Source organism: Archocentrus centrarchus, chromosome 13 (genome assembly GCF_007364275.1).
Source record: "Archocentrus centrarchus isolate MPI-CPG fArcCen1 chromosome 13, fArcCen1, whole genome shotgun sequence".
Taxonomy (NCBI): domain Eukaryota; kingdom Metazoa; phylum Chordata; class Actinopteri; order Cichliformes; family Cichlidae; genus Archocentrus; species Archocentrus centrarchus.
This window is the reverse complement of record NC_044358.1, coordinates 9,844,421-9,867,253: the sequence shown is the minus strand read 5'-3', so window position 1 is coordinate 9,867,253 and position 22,833 is coordinate 9,844,421. Positions and strand designations below refer to the sequence as shown.

Sequence of the window (22,833 nt, the reverse complement as noted above, 5' to 3'; positions counted from 1 at the left end):
ATTTCATTTGTGAAGAAATTCATGACGTCAATTATTAGTTAAAGGAATACTCGGCTCTACAGAGCTCTGACTCTGTGTCAGCCTGGCTACAGTGTTGAAAACAAACCTGGGGAGGGCCTTCGAGACAAGTACATCCTTACTGCTTCCATAGGAAGTGAGAGGGTAAGTAGCGCCCAGGTGCTGCCAATCAAATGCAGTTTATTATCTGATTACCAGTCAGTGTGAGGACCTCTATAAAAGCAGATGTTTTGGCAGTTTTCTGATCTGGAACATTCAGGTGTGTTAACACAATGCCAAGGAGGAAAAGGATCAGCAAAGATGTTAGGGAAGCAACTGTTGCTGCAATCTAGGAGGGATTATACGGCAATTTTCAAACAATTTGAAGTCCGTCATTCTACACTGAGACAGACTGTTAACAAGTGAAAACATTCAAAACAACAGCCACATGACCTGGGCATATTGTAGTCATGAGCTCCTCTGTATACCAAAGTATTCTACAGTCAGCGATGAGGCCATCTGCCCCACAGCTGAAGCTTGAACCAAACTGGGTCATCTACAGGACAACGATCCTGAGCACAGCAGCAACTCCCAACACAGAACAGCTGGAAAAAAAAGAAAAGAAAATGAAGGTGCTGCAACGACCCCGTCAGTCCTCACCCTGACTGAAGTGCTGTGGTTGGACCTTCAGAGAGCTGTGCATGAATGCTGTGAACCGCACTAAACTGAAGCAGTGTAAAAAAAAAAAAAAAAGAGTGGGCCAAAATTCCTTCACAACATGAGACTGATGAAGTCACACAGGAAATGATTACCTCATGTTATTGTTGCTGAAGGTGGTTCTATGTGCTATGTCTATGTGTATAAAATTCTCAGTTATATGTCAAAATCTATTTATTTATTTATTTTAAATGTCATATATTTTTTCTGTTCAATATGACTTGTTTGTTGTTATATCAATAAACCCATTTAGTACTCACTGAAAAACAACTGCAGGAATTGTCTGAGAGTTTTTAAGTTTTACTGACGAGGAATGTGGACTCTACAGAAAGGGAAATAATCAGAATGTCACTTTTTCACTGTTGTCCTAGCATGGGTCATGCTGCTCTGGCTCTTGACCTTATCTTGACCTTTTATTAATTTTTCTCTTCTTAGGGTGAAAGTTTTCCCAGTTCCCCAGGAGAAAGAGGCTTCCCAGGACTTGTAGGGCCAGAGGGATTTTTAGGACCTCCAGGTCCCCAGGGACAAGGTGCAAATGGAGCAGTAGGAGAACGTGGGGTCCCTGGTGATCCAGGGCCTACAGGATTTCCTGGGCCCCCAGGGCCAAAGGGTGCGAAAGGTAAAAATCATTGTGAAGTAAATGCCAAAAAAAGTTCACTAAAAGCTGCAAAAAACAACTCTTTTTTGAGTGAAGTGGAAATGTGGGGAGAACAGATAAACAGAATACACTGATGAGACACAGGAAGCAAAACTACACACAAAGCACATGGGACAGGGGACTGTCAAAATAAAACAGGAAGTGACCGAACATGACAAAATTCAGACATGACATATATGGAGACTGGCACACAGAGAGAATCTAAACATATGATTAAACACAGCACACAGGCTGACATAACATGGGGAAGCAGGTCCACAAATACCAAAACACGAGACGAGAACAAGGGAAACAGGAGCTAAATACAAATAACTGCAACAGAAAACTATAACAAACAAAAAACCTAAACCATAAGCAAACTTCAAAACACAACAAGACTAAATAAGCACATTTTCAGAAACTAGAAGAGGTTTCATTTCAAATGAAGTTTCATAGATTTGGGCATTTCAGTTTTTCTGCTGAAAGCTTTTCCATTTTGGTGATCTAAAATAACTTGTGTGGGTTTTCGGTGATGACCCTAACACAATGTTTTGGAGAAAGCAAGCATGGCATTTTTCTTTTTAATGTAAATAGATCTGATGCGTGCTGGCTAGAATGTTTTTCGTTTCCTGATTGCTTAGACTTTGGGGGACAATTTTTAAAGATCAAATGTTACATAATCTGATAGGAAATTATTAGGGTTAGAAACATGACCAGTGATCTGACATAGAGCTCACAGGGTTAATTGTATCAATATTAACAAGATATTTGCTACATGTTATATGCACCATATTTTAGATTAGAACATGAATAATTTGAAGCTTTAAGGAACACTTTCATTAACTCTGTGAGCCAAAACCTTCTAACTGGTTTCCTGCAGGTGACACTCGGCCCTGCAGACCCAGAAATCATGGTGTCCACGGAGAGAAGGGAGACCCTGGAAGTGCAGGTAAATTTTCTGTAACATCTGTATGTTCACCTTTCTGTGTTACTTCCTGCTCACCTGTCTGTCTTTCCAGGCTACACAGGTTTCCCTGGTCCTCCAGGTTTTCGTGGTATTACTGGACCAGATGGACCCAAAGGAAACAAAGGAAAGGACGGACTTCCTGGACCACCTGGGAGACAAGGTGCCTGAGCACACCTCTTACATCTGTATCATCATGTAGTTTACATGAACAGAAGAGTCACCTTTACATATTTCCCCTCCTCCTCCTGCAGGACCTCAGGGTTTAACTGGAGATTATGGAGATGAAGGGTCTGAAGGCTTCAGTTATGATGGAGATCCAGGTTAGTCAGACTCTAGTTTGTTCCACATTGTATCACAGCAACTTTTGATTTTGATCCTGAATGGCTGGCGACCTGTACAGGGTGTGCCCTGCCTCTCGCCCTATGTCAACCGGATGGATGGATGGATGGATGGATGGATGGATGGATGGATGGATGGATGGATGGATGGATGGATGGATGGATGTTTTCAAACCTAATCTGGTTGAAGCCAGGGTTTGAACACAAATGAATTCTGGAGCAGCTTGTTTGAGATCTTGAACTCTGTTCATATGGCTCTTGGGGGTATTCAAAAAGAGAGATCCTGAGCCTTAATACAGTAGTTGGCTCTCACTGGGAACCACAAAACACTTTGAAACATAAACCATGATGATGTCTTCAGTGTGTGCCTTATTAAATGGTTTGCCATTAAAAAAATATAGCAAAGATGTGCTCAGTATCAATAACTAGCTCAAGTGATTGTTGGACTGACATAAATATTTGTAAGAAGATGCTGAAAGACAATACCAATAGGTGTAGGAACTGGGGCGGACATTGTAACAGTCGTGATTGTGTGGTGTCTCTTTATGACAGCTATTGTTAGTGATGTCACGAGTGTGCACCAGCGCTCCTCTGTAGAGAGCGTGGGAGAAATGTTTTGGCAGAGGGATGCTTGGACCGAGGCGGACCTATAGTTGTATCTCCCTAACTTTTAGTTACAGGTTGTATGAACACTGCTTATTTCATGTTTGATAATGCAGCAGTCGTTCAACTGGGCTTTATAAGGTTGGTGAAGAATGTGTTTATTAAAGGACCACACTGTGGAATTCCCAGTACCAGTGTGGTTGTGAATTTTTGATCGTCTGCTGATCACGTCTGCCGCCTCCTCTTCACCACTGAACACAACCCAACGTTACAACGTGTCCCTCCCAATATTGGAGAGAGGCGCATTTGTCCCGCCCAAAAATTACACTGTGGAGGAGAAAAATACTTGATTTTGAAATCAACTCGCGTGCTTTTATTTTGAAGGTGCAACATAGTATCATAAACTCATTCCTACGCCCTTCCCAATACCAAGCTCATTTCCACTTCTTGTATACACAATCTCGTTCTTTTAGTCATTATCCAAAGCTTGTACCAACGGGTGAGTGTAGGGACGTATATCGACCAATAAATCGAACGCTACGCTTTTACACTCAGTTCTCTCTTCACCACGACGGACCGGTGTAGTGTTTGCATCACTGTGGCCCCAATTCATCTGTCAATCTCCCACTCCCCTCTCCCCTCACTTGTAGAAGACCCCAAGATACTTTAACTTCTCTTTTTCTTTTCTGGTTGAAGACCATGGCCTCGAACTTGTAGGTGCAAATTCTCATATCTGCTGCTTCACACTTGGCTGCAAACTGCTCCAGTGTGAGCTGGAGGCCATCACCTGAGGAAGTTAACAGGGCCGCATCCCCCGCAAAAAGCAGAGATGAGATTCCAAGGCCACCTAGGCGGAAGCATTGGATCACACCCTCCAGTCCCTCTCCTTAACATTTGAAACCACCACCCCAGTCTGCCAATCCAGAGGCACCGCCCTACAATATCCAGAGCCTTCAGGAACTCAGGGCGGATCTCATCAGACCCAGGGGCCTTGCTACCAGTTGTTTAACTACCTTAGTAACTTCGCCCCCATTGATGGGTGAGTGTCAGTGGAATTACGTGGGTCTTTGAAGTATTCCTTCCACCACCCAACTAAATCCTCAGTTGAAGTCAGCACTGTCCCATCTGCACTATACACCATGTGAGTAGGGCACCACTTTTCTTTCCTGAGTTGCCTGAGGGTTTGCCAGAATTCCTTTGTCTGAAAGTCTTTTTCCACGGCCTCACCGAACTCCTCCCACACCCAAGTTTCTGCTCTAACCACCGCCCAAGCACACTTGAGCACCGCACCCAGTGACTCCAAGAGGGCTGGGTACTCTGAACTGTCACTCAGCACATAAGCACAAACAACAGTTTGTAGCTGTTCCTTGGCCCAAAAGCACAGGGAAATAACCTTCTCATCCACCAGTGAAAACCCCAACACACAGGCAGCAAGCCAAGGGTATACAAGGATTCCCACCCCAGCGCTCTCCCTCGAGCACCCTCACCAGGCCTGGCTCCAGGATGAGGCTCCAGTAACCCTATCCTGTGCAGGATAAACTGTTCACTTGCCCTTCCTCTCATAAGGGTTGTCTGAATTACTGGTTTGGCCCCTCACCCTGGATCAGTTTGCCTTGGGAGACCCTACCAGTGGCCAAAAGGCTTCATATAATATAGCCCCTGGCAGGCCCGGTTCTAGCCCACTGTAGTTGGGTGGGCAGACTGAAAATGTAGGTGGGCAAGTATATATATAATATGACACAAAATATTAGGCTATATTTGTTTGCTTTTTGGGAATTGAATACAGCCCTGGTAGGCACAAAGATATACATATACCCTCTCCATTTATCTGGGTTTCGGACATCACAAAAAGTACACAGATTTGTGACCTTCTGTGGCTGGAATATACTTTTTTTTTTTAATTCTTTTTTAATTCTTTTTTTTATTATACAACAGTACAACAGAAAGAGAACAGCAACTGCAAAAAATGCAAAATGTGAAAAACTACAGAATCATTCTTCTGGGTTTTTTTGGGCAACTTTGTAACAAATTCATTCGGGAAGCAGAAACATGTGTCCTGAGCCACAGAGTGTTCCAGCCGAGGTCTAGTGCGGTACCACGCCGGGTTGAATGAGCGGAATGTATTGGCGAAGGCACGATGGTTAGCTAGTACTGGCTGTGTGGTCCAGGGTTATAATAGTTTTGGATTTTTACATTATTGTTTAGTTTTAGTTAGTTTTTACTTTTTTTTCTCTAATTCAGTTAGTTTTAATTAGTTTTCAGAGTGGTTTTGCTTGTTTTTTATTAGTTTTTATTTTTGGTTTAATGCTTAGTTTTAGTTTAGTTTCGTTAGTTTCATTATTAGTTTTAGTATTTTCACACTTTGTCAGGTGCAAGATTCAATGCACAAAAGTGACTATTGTGTAATAAAAACTCAACAAAGATACCATAAAGAAATATATTCAACAACCAACAGTTCACCAGACAGCAGCACTACATGCTAAATGTGCAATAATTAGGACACACCTGAACAGGGAGAAACAAAGAAAAATATGAACTCCCAAACTCAATAACTTCTACAATAAACTCCAGTGTCAGTGCAGTAGATTAACAACAGCTACATGTGGTGTTTGATAAAAACAAACTCTTTGAAGGAGTCAAAGGTCAAATCCAGCTGCATCCTGATGTTCTCTCCACCTGATGCTGCTTCTGTTAGCTTGGTTAGATGCTCGCTGATTAGACTTGCAGGGTCTTTGCGGCCTTTGTACACAACCTACGGAAGTGTCCGACCTCGATCATGTCCGCATTTATGCTTGTGTAGCTGTGTGTGTTGTGTGTGTTAATTACCTTGTGGTCGTGTGCTGTTCAGTTTTTTGGCTGCAAACATATTTGTCCCTGTTTTTCCACTTCCTTCATATTTCCTCACGTCCATTCCGACAGCAGTCTCCCTCCAGGAATTTGCTGACAGTTGTGAGTCCTCATATTGAGGCTTTAATTATTATTCCTGATTGTTATTCTCTCACTGATAAAGTAGACAGAAACGCACAAGAACTGAACAGGTTCATCACAGCGTTGCGGCAGCGTGGACCCGCTCTGAACCGACCGGGTTCAGAGCGGGTCCACGCTGACTTTCTCGTGCACACGCACGCACACAGCTGCCCGACGGCGCTCCCAGCTTAAACTCGGAGAGCGGAAAAATGATCAATCCACAATAATTTCAGTTAGTTTGTTAGTTTTTTAAACTCACAATACAGTTTTAGTTAGTTATCGTTTTTTCCCTTTAATTGTAGCATTTATTTATTTCAGTTAACGACAATGTTTTTTCAATTTTAGTTTTCGTTATTTCGTTCGTTTTCGTTCACTATAATAACCCTGGTGTGGGCACAGTGCTATTCAGGTCCGCAATGGTAGGACCTGGCGCTGAAACGGCCAGAGGAAGGACCTGCTTTGGGTCTGGGGATGTGGCTAGAGTAGGACTAGCATCAGGGGTGCTTGTGTTATTACATGCAGAGAAACTAGTCAGCAGATTGTCTGCTGATCGGACAGAGGAGGAGACGGAGCAGGTCACCCGCTCAGGGGGAGATATTTCAGCACGGGCAGCAGCGGGACGGGAGCTGTTGGGGATACCCCAGTGCTAGATTTACTGATAGACGCGATACATGCTCATGGTAAAAATAAGTAAAAATATCAACATGGAAATTAGAGTGTGACCCAGATTAAGGAAAAGCACGAAACGAGGGGGTGCAGCCCTGAATCAGGCCTCTTTCCCACCAACAGGGTTCCGGAGCCCGTGCCGTAATTTGAACCATGAGGCGGGTTTTCCACTGCCGAAACACTCGGTGCTCGGCCGAAAAACGGGTTCAATTCCGGCCCCGCAAACTAGCTGGTCTCGAACCACGAACGCGTGTCGAAAAGCGTGTGAGAAAGTCAAAGTGTGGAAAATAAAAACTATTGTAGGCGTAGCTTGATGGGAGTACCATTCGCTGCCCGCAGGCCGTATGGGAGATTTTGATTGGGTGGGCAAGAATCAGATTTGGGTGGGCTGAGCCCACCCTTGTCCTATGCTACCGCCGGCCCCGGCCCCTGGGTTCCCTGGGACACACAAACCCCTCCACCATGATAATTACCTTGCAGAGAGATAATTTAATTTACCTTTTCTGTTATCATAATATGTGATTTTGGTTTTTTAAAATAGTTTCCAAGGGCTTGGCACTAAGGAAACAAAATAACACTGAGTCAGCTTTGTTCCCTGCCCAGTATGTTATCAAGGCTGCTTAGAAGTACCCAGAATACGTAGAGTAGGAGCCTTTTTTTCTCTCATAAAGGCTTCTAAAGAGTTCCTACAGAGGCAGTTCTGATATACTCAACATACCACTGCCTTTGGTGAAAAGAAAGCCCATTACTCAACCCCAGGGGGATCTTTTAGGGGTTAAAGCTGGCTTTTCTGGATTGAATTATGGTAGATGTTGTTTTCACCAGTTGAAATCAGAAGCAGGGGAGGAGAGTTTCCCTGTTTCCTGGTAAAATGGTTCTGTGACATCAGAAGGTTTGGACTACTATTAAGCTGGTGCCATTGTCAGCTGTGTTTATGATATGTTTAACTTACTGCCTACCAGGCTCTCCGGGACTCCAAGGTTCTGCGGGTCTCAGTGGACCAACAGGAGACTATGATGTTGGACCTTCGGGCCCTATTGGCTTTCCAGGAACACGGGGCCCTCAGGGACCCAAAGGCGTGCCTGGCACACCAGGCCAAGATGGTCTGCCAGGTAAGTTACATGTCAGGCTAAATGTTTCAACCCATGCAGTTGTGCTCTGGGACTTTATTCTTTATTTTTCAGCCATTCAACATTTAGGAAATGATGCTGGTATACGGGGGTTCTAAATATCATAATACAGTGTACATCCAAATCCTGCCCAGAGTGATCGCTGCCTTGGTGGAGGTTTGCGCTCTCAGAGTGCTTCTTGATACCAGTCCAACTGAGGTTTGGGTTCAGTTAGCATCCAACCATTTGTATAGAATCTTCACCCTTTTGCAAAACCCAAATTGAAAAGCTTTGAAAAATATAAAGCCATAATGTGTGAAGCTTCATTTGGGATGAAGCAATGAATAACTGCCAATTTAGTATGTGGGTAAAAAGAAAACCCAACCCTAACAGAAGTGACCCAGTGGATGTCAAGAGCTGAAGAAAAGACACTTAAATAATTTACTGTGTTTGTGCAGGTATCACTGGTCTAGTTGGAGGCCTTGGACCAAAGGGCTTAAGAGGAGAGGATGGAGCCCCAGGTATAATTGGCCCCCCAGGACCCATATCTGACCAGTTTGATACAGGAAAACCTGGTGCAATGGGCCAAGTTGGTCCTCCGGGATCTACTGGACCTAGAGGTAAACAAGTTCACTTTATTCACTCGGCATCACTTAATTTTATTAGGTTGTACTGTATCTCACTTCAGTTTCTGCACTTGGATTTCTTTTTATCTTATATATATATATATATATATATATATATATATATATATATATATATATATATATACATATATATATTTTTTTTTTTTTATATATATATAAAATCCATCCATCCATCCATCCATGGATGGATGGATGGATGGATGGATGGATATATATATATATATATATATATATATATATATATATATATATATATATATATATATATATATATATATATATATATATTAGGGGTGGGACTCGATTAAAAAAATTAATCGAATTAATTACAAGCTTTGTAATTAATTAATCGAAATTAATCGCATTTTAATCGCATTTCAATATTTGACATGAGAAATATTAATTTAAGTTTAGTTGATGAATGAATCAATATACATAAGCTTAAACTTCAAAATTTTGTTTATTTTCCCACCAGTCTACTACACAGACCAATGAAGGGTGGAAGTGCTCCTGTGATAAACTCCTGAAATTAAAGTTAAGCATCATAACTGGATAGTTTTATTCAACATTAATGTCTCACTTGTTATAGTTGGAAATTAATCATTCTCTCAGTTGTATTACTTGATGTTGAAATGTGTTAAGCTTGTTTTAACAGCTTATTTTGAATTAAAGACTTAAAATTAAACCACAAAAAGGAGAAAAAGTTCGTTCTCCGTTTAACCAGCTGCTTTTACACAGCTGTGCTTCGCACTCACGGTTGCTAGGCGACATGAGCTACGCAGAGGTGATGGCAGCTGATATGAAGGCTAGCTGCTCACTTCCGGCCTTTGTGGTGTTCGTGGGCTGCGAAAGACGTGGGCCGGGTCCTTCGCAGGATGCGGCCCCTAATTTGGACATTGTGCGTCGATATAATCTGTATGCCGGGAACTCGCGCACTGAGAAACGTTCCACGGTGCAAAGCGCGATTAAAATGCGTTAAAATTTTTAAAGCGTTAATTTCCCCGTAATTAATTAATCGAAATTAACGCGTTAAAGTCCCACCCCTAATATATATATATATATATATATATATATATATATATATATATATATATATATATATATATATATTATTTTTTTTTTTTATTAGAATAGTTATTTTAAATTTGATGCCATCACTTTCAGGTATTTTTGGGGAGAAAGGTGAGATTGGAGACGTTGGTTTTCAAGGAATTGGCCCTAAAGGTTCTGTGGGTACACAGGGGTTTCCAGGTGACCCTGGGTACCCTGGTTCTCAGGGCCCCCCTGGACCTGGTGGAGATTCTGGACTGCAGGGCACTGATGGTCCAAAAGGTGAGTTGCTCCATCTGATACAGCTGTAATTAAATGTGTCCCAACCACAGACTGCATAAAACTATTACCTTAATCCTGATGACCAGCAGGGGGTGGTAATGCTGGTTTTAAAAAGAAGCCTGAGAAAAAGAGCCAAATGTTCTTTTGATCTATGATTTCAGTAAATATGTTCATAGTCTCCGTTGCTAGTTCCAAGTCTTATTCAATACATGATCATGACCATTTTGCAAATTATGGTCCAATTAGACTGCAGCATTACATAATATGGGAGCCATTGTAACACACACACACACACACACACACACACACACACACACACACACACACACACACACACACACACACACACACACACACACACACACACACACAGAAAAAAAGAAAAAGCACTTGCTGAGGTTTTAAAACATGGCTTCATTAGTCAGTGGTTGATGTTATATGGTGGACACAGTTTCATAGACATAACTGTTTCAGGTCTGACTGGGCCCCAGGGCTGGGAGGGAGTGCCTGGAACCCCTGGAAAGACCGGGTCCCCTGGAGCTCCGGGCAGGACCGGAGAGAGAGGGTTCAGTGGACGAGATGGAGCTCAAGGAAGTAGAGGGCCCAAAGGAAAGAAAGGTAGTTACTGATTGACACTGCAGTGATACTACAATACCATCACTACATATCATTACTACAGTATTATTACCACAGATTGCCACAGTTCTATCACAGTACTGCTACAGTATTACTACAGAGTACTAATATTACTATAAACATGTGACGAGTCCTCCTGTAATTTATGATTAAACATAACAGAGGATGACTGCATGCTGGATATCCAGCTAACATGACCTCACCTTTTTAAAACATTTCCATGTCCCTGCAGGATATCAAGGACCACCAGGGCCTCCGGGACCAAGCAAATATATCCTCATTAAAGGAAGGAAAGGAAACCCAGGACAAGGTGGCGTCAGAGGATTTACTGGACCACGAGGTCAGAATGATATCAGTACTTTGTTGCCAAGAGGCAGGCTCATGACTACATTGAATTAAGTGCCAATCAGTGTACTCTGTGAAAGCTGGAAATCGTCCTTTGGCTTAACTCTGATCGCGTGAAGGATTGGCTTAGGGTTAGGGTCATTTTGAAGCCTCACAGTTAGTGTGTTGGTCATATTGTTTTGATCCCTGGAGCTCTGCCTTCTTGGACGGTCTCTTAGTCCAATGAAGCGCACAGCAGCCATATTATTGGTCAGATAATTGCATTCAAAATGCGCCAAAATACTCTAACAGCACAAACACGATATAGAGGTCCAGTTCAGGGACTCCAACTAGCTGAGGTGAAGCCTAGCAGACAGCTAGCATTTTTAATTTCTCCTGGATATTTCTGATTAGATGGACCTTATATGTATCTAAAGCAGGGGTCAGCAACCTTTAACACTCAAAGAGCCGTTTCAACCCGGTTTCCACGGAAAAGAAAACACTGAGAGCCGCAAATACTACCAGAAGCCGGTAGCCACTACTGCAGGCAGGGCTGGACTGGGACAAAAAAATCGGCCCTGGCATTTTTGACTTAGACCGGCTCGCAACTATGTCTTAGAAGCATTTGACACTGTTTTACTCTTATTCAGTGTGGGCATACCTTTTGCTAATAATACTTTTATACCTTTTTTTTTTTAACTTACTTTAGTAATGCTTTAATTGCAAAGCTTTGACGTATCATTTAGTTTTTTAAAATCTGTTATTTCACCTGCTTGAGTGCTTTTTAAAACATGTTTAACCAGCACAGAGGCTACAAATTCAAACTACTGTGCTGCCTTTCAACACACCTTTAACCTAAATATCTAAAATGCTATGATGCAGCCTAAAATGGACACTTGCTGCTCATCCAACACTTCTCGGCCTTGACCGTTTGCTATTTTATCAGATTAAGGTGCCATGGCTGCCAGATTTGGGGAATTATGCAAATGTAAATAAATATTGATATTAATCAGTCGCCATTCCTCATCACACTGCTACTGTCTTCACCTACAGCAGAGTCTGCTCAAGCCTTGAAGGGGACCTAAGCAAGATTTGATTTGGGGCTCCCTTAATACCAGTTCATTGTCCCCTGAACTTAATTGTTATTAATGCTGGAGGGTTAAAGTTTTTTTTTTTTTTTAGGATATATTACAGTTTCAGCCTTTTCAATTCAATTTTTCAATTAAGTTATATTTTTTTTATACAGTGCCAACTCACAACAAACAGGTGTCTCAAGGCACTTTATATTGTAAGGTAAAGACCCCACAATAATTACAGAGAAAACCCATCGTTCATCCTAATCTTAAAAATAGAGAGGGTGTCTGTCTCATGAATCCAAACTAGGAGCTGGTTCCACAGAAGAGGGGCCTGAAAGCTGAAGGCTCTGCCTCCCATTCTACTCTTAAGTATCCGAGGAACCACAAGTAAGCCAGCAGTCTGAGAGCAAAGTGCTCTATTGGGGTGATATGGTACTATGAGCCAATGAAAAGAAGCCAATATGGGAGAAATCTGCTCTCTCTTTCTAGTCCCTGTCAGTACTCTAGCTGTAGCATTTTGGATCAGCTGAAGGCTTTTCAGGGAGCTTTTAGGACAGCCTGATAATAATGAATTACAATAGTCCAGCCTAGAAGTAATAAATGCATGAATTAGCTTTTTAGCATCAGTCTGAGACAGAAATATTAGAGTGTAGCCTACTCATTAAATTAGTGTTGTTACAAGTACACAAATCTGGACAGTTAGAGTAGTCTCTTCTTTCTTTTAGGAAATTGGCATTTGTAAAAAATTAAAACAAACCAAAAAAGTTTCATGACAAATGTGGGTGAGCTTGGGGGGGCCCCTGGTGGTCAGGGCAGCCGCATATGTCGCCTATGCCTCTGGCCAGCTCTGCCTACAGCTGCTGTTGCTGCAGCATTGCTGTTACAGAGGACGTGGAGGCTACAGCAGCGAACATGTCTGTGATCTTTACACATTTTGTAGCATCTACAGCGACACTCTTCAATTTCTTCACACATAACTTCTCCACACCTCCTTTCTGGTTTCTCCATATTGCCTCTCCTTTAACACACGCGCTCAACACTGAAACTACTAGCGGGAGTAGGTTCAGTGTTCTGCACCACGCAGAGAAAGGGTGGGGCCGCTTTCATCCTATATCCTGATTGGTTCTGTCCACTGTCTATATTGAAGATGGGCCAATGGGCCGCCCCCTCTAAATTGTGGGCTGGTCTCTTAGGAAAAAAAAGGGAAGAAAAAAACATCCAATGGCATCAGCCCCTGAGGACTGTCGGCCTACCGGGCAAATGCCCGGTATGCCCGATTACCAGTCCAGCCCTGACTGCAGGTGACACATATATTGAGAAATGAAAAAAAAAAAAAAAAAAAAAAAAATGTTATATTAATATTTCAAGGTCACAATAATGTTCCAATTTAGAACTACAACAAAAACCGAACTAACAAAAATAAGATGCACTTCAATTGGATACTTTACAGGGTTCTAGCCAGAAATTTCTTTCAGCCCGGTGCCCCGCCAATGCTAACTAGAAAGCTAATGCTAACCGCTAAATGCTGCTCCTGCTTGTTAATTGAGTAACAGGGCCTACGTATGTAACCAGAAAGCACCTATGAAGCCTAGGCAGTAATCACTGTCTTTGTGGACGTGTAGTTACATACACAAAGCATACACACACATACAAAAAAACCATAATCCAGACGTTTTATCGATCAGCTGCTAAAAGCACTTCCTGCATTCAAATGTCAGCCACCTGTAGTATTTTCTTGATGGCCTTTCTAGCTCCACTGGTGCTGAAAACTGTTTGACTATGGCTTTCTGAATACAAATAGGGCTGCAACTATCGATTATTTTAGCAGTCGAGTATTCTACCAATTATTCTATTAATTAATCAGATAAAAAATAACATATTAACAATTCATCAGCATATTTTAACTTCCGTACTGCAGATTTCTCTGTGTGAAACAAGGTAGAAGGAGCAGCTACAAAGTTCTCTTTTCTTCATGTTGCTGATCAGGTGGTTGATGAAGGACCTCCAGCTGTTTCCCGGTTGCTCCACCTGACCTCACCGTCTCAGTAACGGCTCCGCCTCTTTGCACTGCAGACAGACAGTGAAACATCTGCTGCTGTTGTTTTTGTTGAAAAACTGGGGGCTGCATGAGCTTAATGCTGTAATGCTTTTTCTGGGTGGGTGGATGGAGGGATGGAGGGATGGAGGGATGATGGATGGATGGATGGGTCGGCGGGTGGTTGGGTGGGTGGGTCGGTGGATGTTAAAAGTAATATTAAATGTTTTCTATTAACAGGTGTCCTGTCTTTTCAAGACATCTTAAAGGAAGGCAAAAGCAGTTTAATCTGGTTATAATGAGTTATCCGTCTCTATACAAAATATGCTGTCAAACTGTGAAAGCTTTGTTTCCCATGATACTTTGGGTATTCTGTGTAACAGAGTGATCCTCCATACTGAACCTTTTGATATCAACCATGTTTTCACTACAGGAAACAAAGGTACGCAGGGAGCAACAGGCAAGCCAGGGAATCCAGGGTGTGATGGACCCCCGGGCATTGTAGGACCTCCTGGACCCCCAGGACCCTGTGGCAAACAAGGGTCTCTGGGACCTCCTGGACTGAAAGGGTTCCAAGGATACTGTGGCTTCCCTGGAAACTGCGGAGATCCAGTAAGGCAACAGTGTAGATGTCATTCGACTGAGCCAGATTAAAAGTAAAATGAATTAAGCTGCAGATTTTGTTCTCATACCCTTTATCTTCAGTGCTCTACTGCTATTTGTGGTGTATGTGACAGAATCAATAGTCTGACCTTTCTTGCACCTTGGGAGTCATAGTTAACATCCTCAGACTGTTTGTATGTTTAGCTTTTTATCAAAGAACCAGATATCCAGATGTTTCTCCTCTGTGTTGATGCTTTAAGGTTAATTCAAGCCATAAAGTGGTCCTGTGCTGTCAGTTGGGCCTAAAATTATAGTAAAATGGATAAAAAAAATAAAACTTGACAGTTGGCTTTTTTGTCCTGTAGGCAGGATTACATGCATCCCAATCAGATGCTTTCAGCTGCTTCCTTTTGACATGAAGGAGCAGCAGACATCCTTCTCTGGATATTCAAGGCATTCAAACTGGCCGAGCCCAGCCAGCCTCTGGAGGAAACTTATCTTGGACAGTTTTATTTATGATATATTTTTTGAGCTCCTACCCAAAGCTCGTGAACAAAGGTGAATGTAAATCTGGTAAATCAAAGCTTTGCCCTTTGGCTCAGCCCCAAGTTCACCACCAATGGTCCAGGACAGTAATGCATTCATTACAGCTGAAGTTGCAGCAAACCATCTAATAGTTAAACTCTTTTGTTTGGGGTAGAAAATGACCAAAAAAGATCATCTGGTTTGTAATAAATAGGAAATTAAGAAAAAAAAAAACCGCATTGTTTACACTGAAGTAGTGTTCAGTAAAATTTTTGATTATTTTTTTCAGAGAATGTTCAAAATAATCAGAGTACAAAATATTGACCTGTTATTTTTGTGATTGCAGGGTGACCGAGGATGCCCGGGGAAACCTGGTGAACCCGGTCCCCCAGGATGTCCAGGCCCCAAAGGTACAAGGTCACAATGATGTTTTTCATGTATTCCTTTTTTTTTTGTGCAGGTTGTAGGAAACAGTCTGTTTGTGTTTCAGGTGATAAAGGAGAGTCTATTGGTTGCCCTGGTCCAAATGGGCACAAGGGGCCTGCTGGAGAACGTGGGCCACTAGGTGATGATCTGATTCTGATTGTGCAGCATTAAGTCTGGTCTTTGAGTTAAATGGAACCAGAATGAAAATAACAAAGAGACTGAATTAGCTGCTTATTTCTATTTTTTCTCTCTCAGGGCCTACTGGATGTCGTGGAGATCCTGGAGGATTGGGTTATCCTGGACCTCCAGGACAGAAAGGATGCAAAGGACATCCAGGACTCTGTGGAAACACAGGCCCAAGAGGTACACGGATTTATTTTCAGTGATAAAGATTGTGTAACTCATTATTTGTGCATGACTCAGCCTCCCTTAACTCTGCTGTCTCTGTCAGGTGTGATTGGTCCCCCAGGTCCCAGAGGTCGGCCTGGTCCTCCAGGTACTCAAGGTAAATGCGGGGATAATGGTCCTCCAGGATATAAAGGCTGCCAAGGACTCCAAGGTCAGAACCTGTCTTCATATCAGCCATGTTACAGTTTGAAGTAACGAGAGAACGTTAATCTGGAACCTTTTTGTTTGTGTATTTGTTTGTTTTTAAGCATCCAGCGGTTGCTCCTTCACCACTTAGTGTTAGATATTAGTCACATGATGAATAAGAATAGTTTCAGAAACTGGAAACTGTTTCAGATCAAGTTTTAAATCAAGTCTTGTTTCAGTTTAAGCCTTACAGTTTTATTTCTATGCCAAATAATTAAAAAATACATATATATGAGGAGTTATGTGAATTTCAAGTAGATCAGCAGCAACCTGGCATAAATACAGACCCAGACTGTTTAGTATAAACTTGTGACACAATCAGAATGCATTAGAATTGTGGGCATTTGTACAGTGAGGTTGCCTAACTCTCCTCCTTTAGCTAAATGAATCTGCTCTTCAAAATCAAAACTCCAAATGCAGCAGGAAATGTCTTCAGTTTCAGTTTCTTTATTTATATAGCACCAAATCACAACAAGCACTCACCTTACCTTCATATTGTAGGTAAAGACCCCACAATAATTACAGAGAAAACCCAACAGTCAAAACGACCCCCTATGAGCAAACACTTGGTGACAGTGGGAAGGAAAAACTCCCTTTTAACAGGAAGAAACCTCCAGCAGAACCAGGCTCAGGGAGGGGGGGTCATCTGCTGAGGGGGGAGAGACAGGACAAAAGACACACTGTGGAAGAGAGACAGAGATTATTAATAACTAATGATTAAATGCAGAGTGGGGTATAAACAGAGTGAAAAGAGGTCCTGGGCCGTTTGCCCCGTGTTCAGTGAGGTTCTGTTTTTTTGTACCTCTGCTGTGTTTTTGCTTACAGTTAGATTCTTAGTTTGTTATAGTTCTTTGAATTCTGCTTTTAGTTATTGTATCTCATTCTGGTTTCCCTTTGCTCTTGTCTTCCCTGTATCTCTGTGTTCCTGTGTCTGACTTGTTCCCTGTGTCTTGGCCCTTTGCCTCGTGTTTAGTTTCACTTCCCGTTGTTTCCCTGTGTGTTGTTTACTGTAGGTTTCCATTTTATCATGTATCCTTATGTTCCCAATAGCGTTAGAGTTTAGTTCTCCCTGTGTTTTCCTCAGTCTGCCTCCCCGTGTGATGTCAAGTGTGCGTTTGTTTCCCTGCCTTCTTATTTTGCTGGGCTTCTGTCCTGCTTTGCTTCCCCTTGTCTCATTTGTGTAATTCTGTCCACCTGTGCCTCATCCTCCCCAGCTGTTTCTCTCTCCCTGATTACCTGCTGTGTGTGTGTGTGTGTGTGCGTGTGTGTATTTAAGCTCTCAGTGTACTTGTTGCGTCATTTATATCCCAGTAAGCGGTGTGTGCTTTTCTTCGTATGTTTTCCCTCTTGTTGCTTTGGTGTCAAGTTCTCAGGAATTTAGTGTTTTTTCAACTTTGTATGTGAGTCTCCAGAATAAAGCTGTTTGCGTTTAGCTCTACTTCCATGCATCCTGCATTTGGGTCCGACCCTGCCTGACACACAGTGACACCTAACAAGAGGTGACTATGAGGTCTTTGAGATAAGATGGGGCCTGTTTTCTGATCAGCTGATCAGCATCATTTCAGGAGGCTCTGTAGGGAACACTATGACAGGATTGCTTGTTGGAGTGGGCTTTTTATTCCATTTTATTTATATATTAAAAAATCATAGGCGATTGTTTTCTATACTGACTGGATTTTAGATATGGCATTTTGGAGTGTTTTGCACAATTGTTTTATAATTCACTGTAAAAATAGACATAGACATTGTGGGTCCCTCAGACCTGCAAAATGAATACAGTGTGCAGCTGTGTGAGCTGGTTTCACAACAGTTTTGTTGTACCAGGTCCTCCTGGACCATTGGGACTTCATGGACTAGACGGACTGAAAGGAGTAAAGGGGGACATGGGGACCAGAGGTATACACACACACACACACACACACACCATGCTGAGGTATGCCAGGTTTTCAGCTAACAGCTCATTATGCTGTTCTATCTTTTGCATTTTTCATAGATTTAACTAAAGAAATTAAAACAAATGATGTGTTTTTTTTTTGACGGGCTGCTGGTAACAAAGTATCATTTTAAAAATCACAAGACAGTCTGGCTCCTTGGTTCAGCTGGTGCTGAACTGGCACTGCATTCTATTTGAATCCATTTTGTGGAGTCCGTTAGGTCAGATCTATAAAGCTGTGTGTAACTTTGGCAAAAAAAAAGAAATCATGCTGAGTTCAGGTATTTTGGGTTCCAGCCAGGTTTAGTTGTGATAGGAGCTGGTTTTGGTTTTAGAGCTCTCGATCAAAAGTCCACCATGTCAGTGGCAAGTTACATAAATTTATGAGAAATCAATTCTCTTAATAGATTTTAAAATAAATAATAATTAAAATGGCTTCTATAATGCTAAATGATTTTGTCTGTATCTTTAGGTCTGGGTTTTCCAGGTCTTAAAGGTTCCTGTGGTCTGCAAGGGGATAAAGGTCCACCTGGTCCTCCAGGTCCCTGTGGTACATCCAGTCCTGGACCACCAGGATCCAAAGGAGCCCAGGGACCCAAAGGTTTCTACCAATATGATTCTGAACAATGACATCCTGCTGGATATTCAAGCCTTAAAATCCAGTCTTAGCCTTTACTCTCTGTCAGTTATATGCCTTCTGTGCTTTTGTAGGACCTCCAGGTGCATGTGGAAATCCAGGTGAACGTGGACCAAAGTGTAAATATCCAATCAAAGGTCTCTGTGGAGATCCTGGCTGTCCAGGCCCAGATGGAGGCCCAGGTCAGACCTAAAACTAACTTCTTAAAATCAGCTAGGGCCCCATAAACGAACGGTTTTCTTTTTTTTTTTTAGTTAGGTTCACAACTATTTGGCAATATGGAATTTTCACCTCTTTGGTATTTTATAATAGATGAACTGTACGGCCTAAACACATATGAGATTAAAGTAACATCATCTAGTTTCTGAAATTCTGCTTGTCTAGTGTCTAAAATGCTTCTTGACCGCATGTGGAGATTAACATTCAGTTTTAATAAAATTAAAGTGACAGGGTCTGCTGGATGACCTCTGACATGGGTATGATGTTTCAGGGGATCTTGGTGAGATAGGGGATCCTGGTCAAAACCCTCCACTCCCTGGGGATATTGGAGACAATGGTGGTGTGGGCTGCAAAGGGTCAAAGGGACCGAAAGGATGCCCAGGACATAAAGGAATACGAGGTTGCCCTGGATGCCCAGGACAAAAAGGTTAGACACCATACAACCCAAAATGATGCAGACATATTCTGCTAGTCAGGATTTACTTAACAACCTGATGGAGCTCAGGTGGGGGTTACAAGGTGTGCAGTGTGGGAATCTATTGTCTACTGTGTGACAGCTGCTAATGGTTGTAAGGGTGTAGTGTAAACACCAGGAAGACTTCCTGTTCCAAATAAATAAAAATTGAACCGTTGTCAGATGATGGTGGATGGTTGGACTACAAGGGGAAATCAGACAAGTTCTGCTATCCAAAGTTGTGTCCTTTGCCTGCAGATTCTCCATATTAATGTAGATAACAGTTTACAGCATGTCTATTCTTTAGTGTTTCAATACTAAAGCATCAGTGTGGTGCAGTAGTATTCAGACTTGAAACAAGGAGGTTCAGACAGGATCTGAGCAGAAAACAAAGAAAAATGGCTTTAATTTCTAAACCTAACTTCATATTACTCAGAAAAAATGAAAGGAACACTGAAAACACATCAGGTCGTAATGGGGAAAAAAAATCCTGCTGGATGCCTGTACTGATATGGACTGGATAATGTGTTGGGAATGAAAGGATGCCACATCCCATGATGGAAATAAAAATGATCAACCGACAGAGGGCTGAATTCAAAGACACCCCAAAAAATGATGCAGAATGCAGTATAGAACCTGACAGATGAAGCTCGTCAAAGGTCTGCCGTCCCTGGAATAACTATTATCTCTCTGCACTAATCAAAACATCATTACACTGGTGCAATCCAGCCTGAAAAGCATCGATCAAATAGAAACTCTATGGGTCAAATCAGCCTTGAAGAATATAAAATGGAGAAGACCTTAAAATTCTGAGCTGGTGTGCTTATGACTCTGATTTGATCCCAGATAGAGACGATGATAGGTTTAAGCTCTGGGTAAAGGCTGCTGAGTTTATGTGCATTCCAAGAATGGCAGGATATCTGTTCATTTCAATGGAAAAACACAGAATCTCACACAGAAAATGATCAGTTATTTGTTGTTCCTCCCGACATGAACGTACACAATAATTAGTGCTGGAGGAACTGTAAATATCAATACGAACAAACTATTGGATGGAAATACACAGAGCATAGAAATTCACCAGCTTAGTTCAACATGTTTATGTCATGTTCGACTCACACTTAGATAAAACGTCTGTGAATTTGTGTGTCAGGTATGAAAGGAGATACGGGACTGCTGGGAATACCTGGTCCTCGGGGCTGTAAGGGTATTCCTGGTCCCTGTGGACCTCCAGGACCTCGTGGACCTCCTGGAGCTTGTGGACTAAAAGGGGAGAAGGGTCGAGTCTTATCCTCTCAATGCCCTCCAGCTCCAAAGGGTGGATCAGGAGATCCTGGCTGCCCTGGTCCATGTGGACAACGTGGTCTGCCAGGACAACCAGGTCCATGTGGTCCTAAAGGTGAGAGACAGCAGGAAGAGAAAAGCCGGAACTCACATTTTCATTGTGAAGGGTAATCATATCAGATTCTTATATCTTAAATTGTTCCTAATCATAAGATTTGACTGCAGTCATCCCAGAAAGTTATTAGAAGTAGTAGCTTCCTGGGGGTGAGGGGGTAACTGAAAGATTTCAAAATAAAATCATCTGATTTAAACTACTTCTAACATCAGTTTTAATGTGAGTGCAGCTGACTGTTGTGATGCTTGATGATGTGTTTCAGGTATTAAGGGAGATCCTGGACATGAAGGAGGGATAGGCTTTGAGGGACCCCAAGGTCCAGTTGGAGACCAAGGACAGCCAGGCCTGCCAGGAGAGAGTGGAAGAGTGGGAGAGAAAGGTGAGACCTCTACCTGTCTGCCTTTTACCCCATTTCCACTGAAGCAGTTCAGGGGTCATTCAGGGCCAATGCTGAAATTTTGCTGGACTGTCATAATCAACAAAACCAGCTAAAATCAGAGCTAGTGTAAGTTCTAGTTAGCCTCACCTAAAGAAACAAAAGGGAAAAAAGTCTAAGTGTGGGCATGGACGATGTTTGCTAAAAGGTAGGTCAAGAAGTCGGTCAAGGCAACTTTTATGTCATAGTCCTCGGTCTGAAGCCTAGTGTTTTTGAGTTTGATGGACTTTTAAGAATTAACTGTTCACATTTGTGATCCATGGTTATGGATTCTCGTCCTTTGGTTCCTTTTAAATAGTCTTTGTCAGTGTTGCCCTTCAAATCTGCAGGCAGACAAACCTGTCTGAGACTCTCACCACTGTCATATAATGCTCTAGCTGCCATCTTATAAAACATGGAGGCCGACAGGCTGCTTTGGGATTATTTAAAATAAAGCTGCACAATATTGTCCTCCTCAAACAGCTGTTTAATCACTGTATGCAGACTAATTCTTATTTAAGAATACTTGATTCATTTGCTTTAGCTGAAATCGTGTTCTTAGGCTTTGATAAGATTTAAGGTTTTATTATCAACCAGGAGTTCCAAAAAGAAATCATTTTACTGTCAGATTATTCCAAGGTGATGACTATGCCGTGCTTGTAATGTGACATTTTTGATTTGTGAGGTTTAGCCCAAATATTTTAGAGTGGTGTAAAATAGGGTTAATCTCCTTGACCTCAGGTTCATTCAGGGATGGTTTTTTTTTTTTTGTTCAGTTCAGTTCAATTCAATTCAATTTTATTTATATAGCGCCAAATCACAACAAACAGTCGCTTCAAGGCGCTTTGTATTGTGGGTAAAGACCCTACAATCATACAGAGAAAATCCAACAGTCAAAACAACCCCCTATGAGCAGCACTTGGTGACAGTGGGAAGGAAAAACTCCAGAACCAGGCTCAGGGAGGGGGGGTCATCTGCTGTGAGGGGGCTGAGGGGAGAGAAAAGACATGCTGTGGAAGAGAGCCAGAGATTAATAACAATTAATGATTAAATGCAGAGTGGGGTATAAACAAAGTGAAAAGAGGTGAATGAAAAGAAACACTCAGTGGATAGGACAAGATGGGGCCTGATTATTCAAGACCTTGTATGTGAGGAGAAGGATTTTTAATTCTATTCTAGATTTAACAGGGAGCCAATGAAGAGAAGCCAGTATGGGAGAAATCTGCTCTCTCTTTCTAGTCCCTGTCAGTACTCTAGCTGCAGCATTTTGGATCAGCTGAAGGCTTTTCAGGGAGCTTTTAGGACAGCCTGATAATAATGAATTACAATAGTCCAGCCTAGAAGTAATAAATGCATGAATTAGCTTTACAGCATCAGTCTTAAAAAATTGATGTTTCTCATTTTAGAAATATTGCACAAATACAAAAACGTGGTCCTACATATTTGTTTAATATGTGCATTGAAGGGCATATCCTGGTCAAAAATTACTCCATGATTTCTCAGTGTTTTTTGTGGCAAAACATCAGTTGGACTAAAGGGGGCAGTAGTTTCTTGTTCTATACCCACCCACATGGTTC

The 22,833-nt window shown here is 42.0% G+C and overlaps 1 protein-coding gene across 1 annotated transcript in view; it reads left to right on the top strand.

Annotated features, from left to right (window-relative positions):
- col4a4 (collagen, type IV, alpha 4) overlaps window positions 1-22,833 on the top strand; it is a 50,400-nt gene that overhangs the window by 16,201 nt on the left and 11,366 nt on the right. Inside the window, exons 22-41 of the mRNA XM_030743766.1 lie at window positions 1,150-1,333; window positions 2,232-2,300; window positions 2,371-2,478; window positions 2,570-2,638; window positions 7,855-8,004; window positions 8,460-8,621; window positions 9,813-9,980; window positions 10,455-10,598; window positions 10,849-10,956; window positions 14,485-14,663; window positions 15,526-15,589; window positions 15,670-15,744; window positions 15,861-15,968; window positions 16,057-16,164; window positions 18,024-18,095; window positions 18,605-18,733; window positions 18,844-18,951; window positions 19,260-19,415; window positions 20,596-20,841; window positions 21,104-21,220. Of these exons, the coding sequence (XP_030599626.1) occupies window positions 1,150-1,333; window positions 2,232-2,300; window positions 2,371-2,478; window positions 2,570-2,638; window positions 7,855-8,004; window positions 8,460-8,621; window positions 9,813-9,980; window positions 10,455-10,598; window positions 10,849-10,956; window positions 14,485-14,663; window positions 15,526-15,589; window positions 15,670-15,744; window positions 15,861-15,968; window positions 16,057-16,164; window positions 18,024-18,095; window positions 18,605-18,733; window positions 18,844-18,951; window positions 19,260-19,415; window positions 20,596-20,841; window positions 21,104-21,220 (2,524 nt within the window). The remainder of the gene's footprint in view (window positions 1-1,149; window positions 1,334-2,231; window positions 2,301-2,370; window positions 2,479-2,569; window positions 2,639-7,854; window positions 8,005-8,459; window positions 8,622-9,812; window positions 9,981-10,454; window positions 10,599-10,848; window positions 10,957-14,484; window positions 14,664-15,525; window positions 15,590-15,669; window positions 15,745-15,860; window positions 15,969-16,056; window positions 16,165-18,023; window positions 18,096-18,604; window positions 18,734-18,843; window positions 18,952-19,259; window positions 19,416-20,595; window positions 20,842-21,103; window positions 21,221-22,833) is intronic.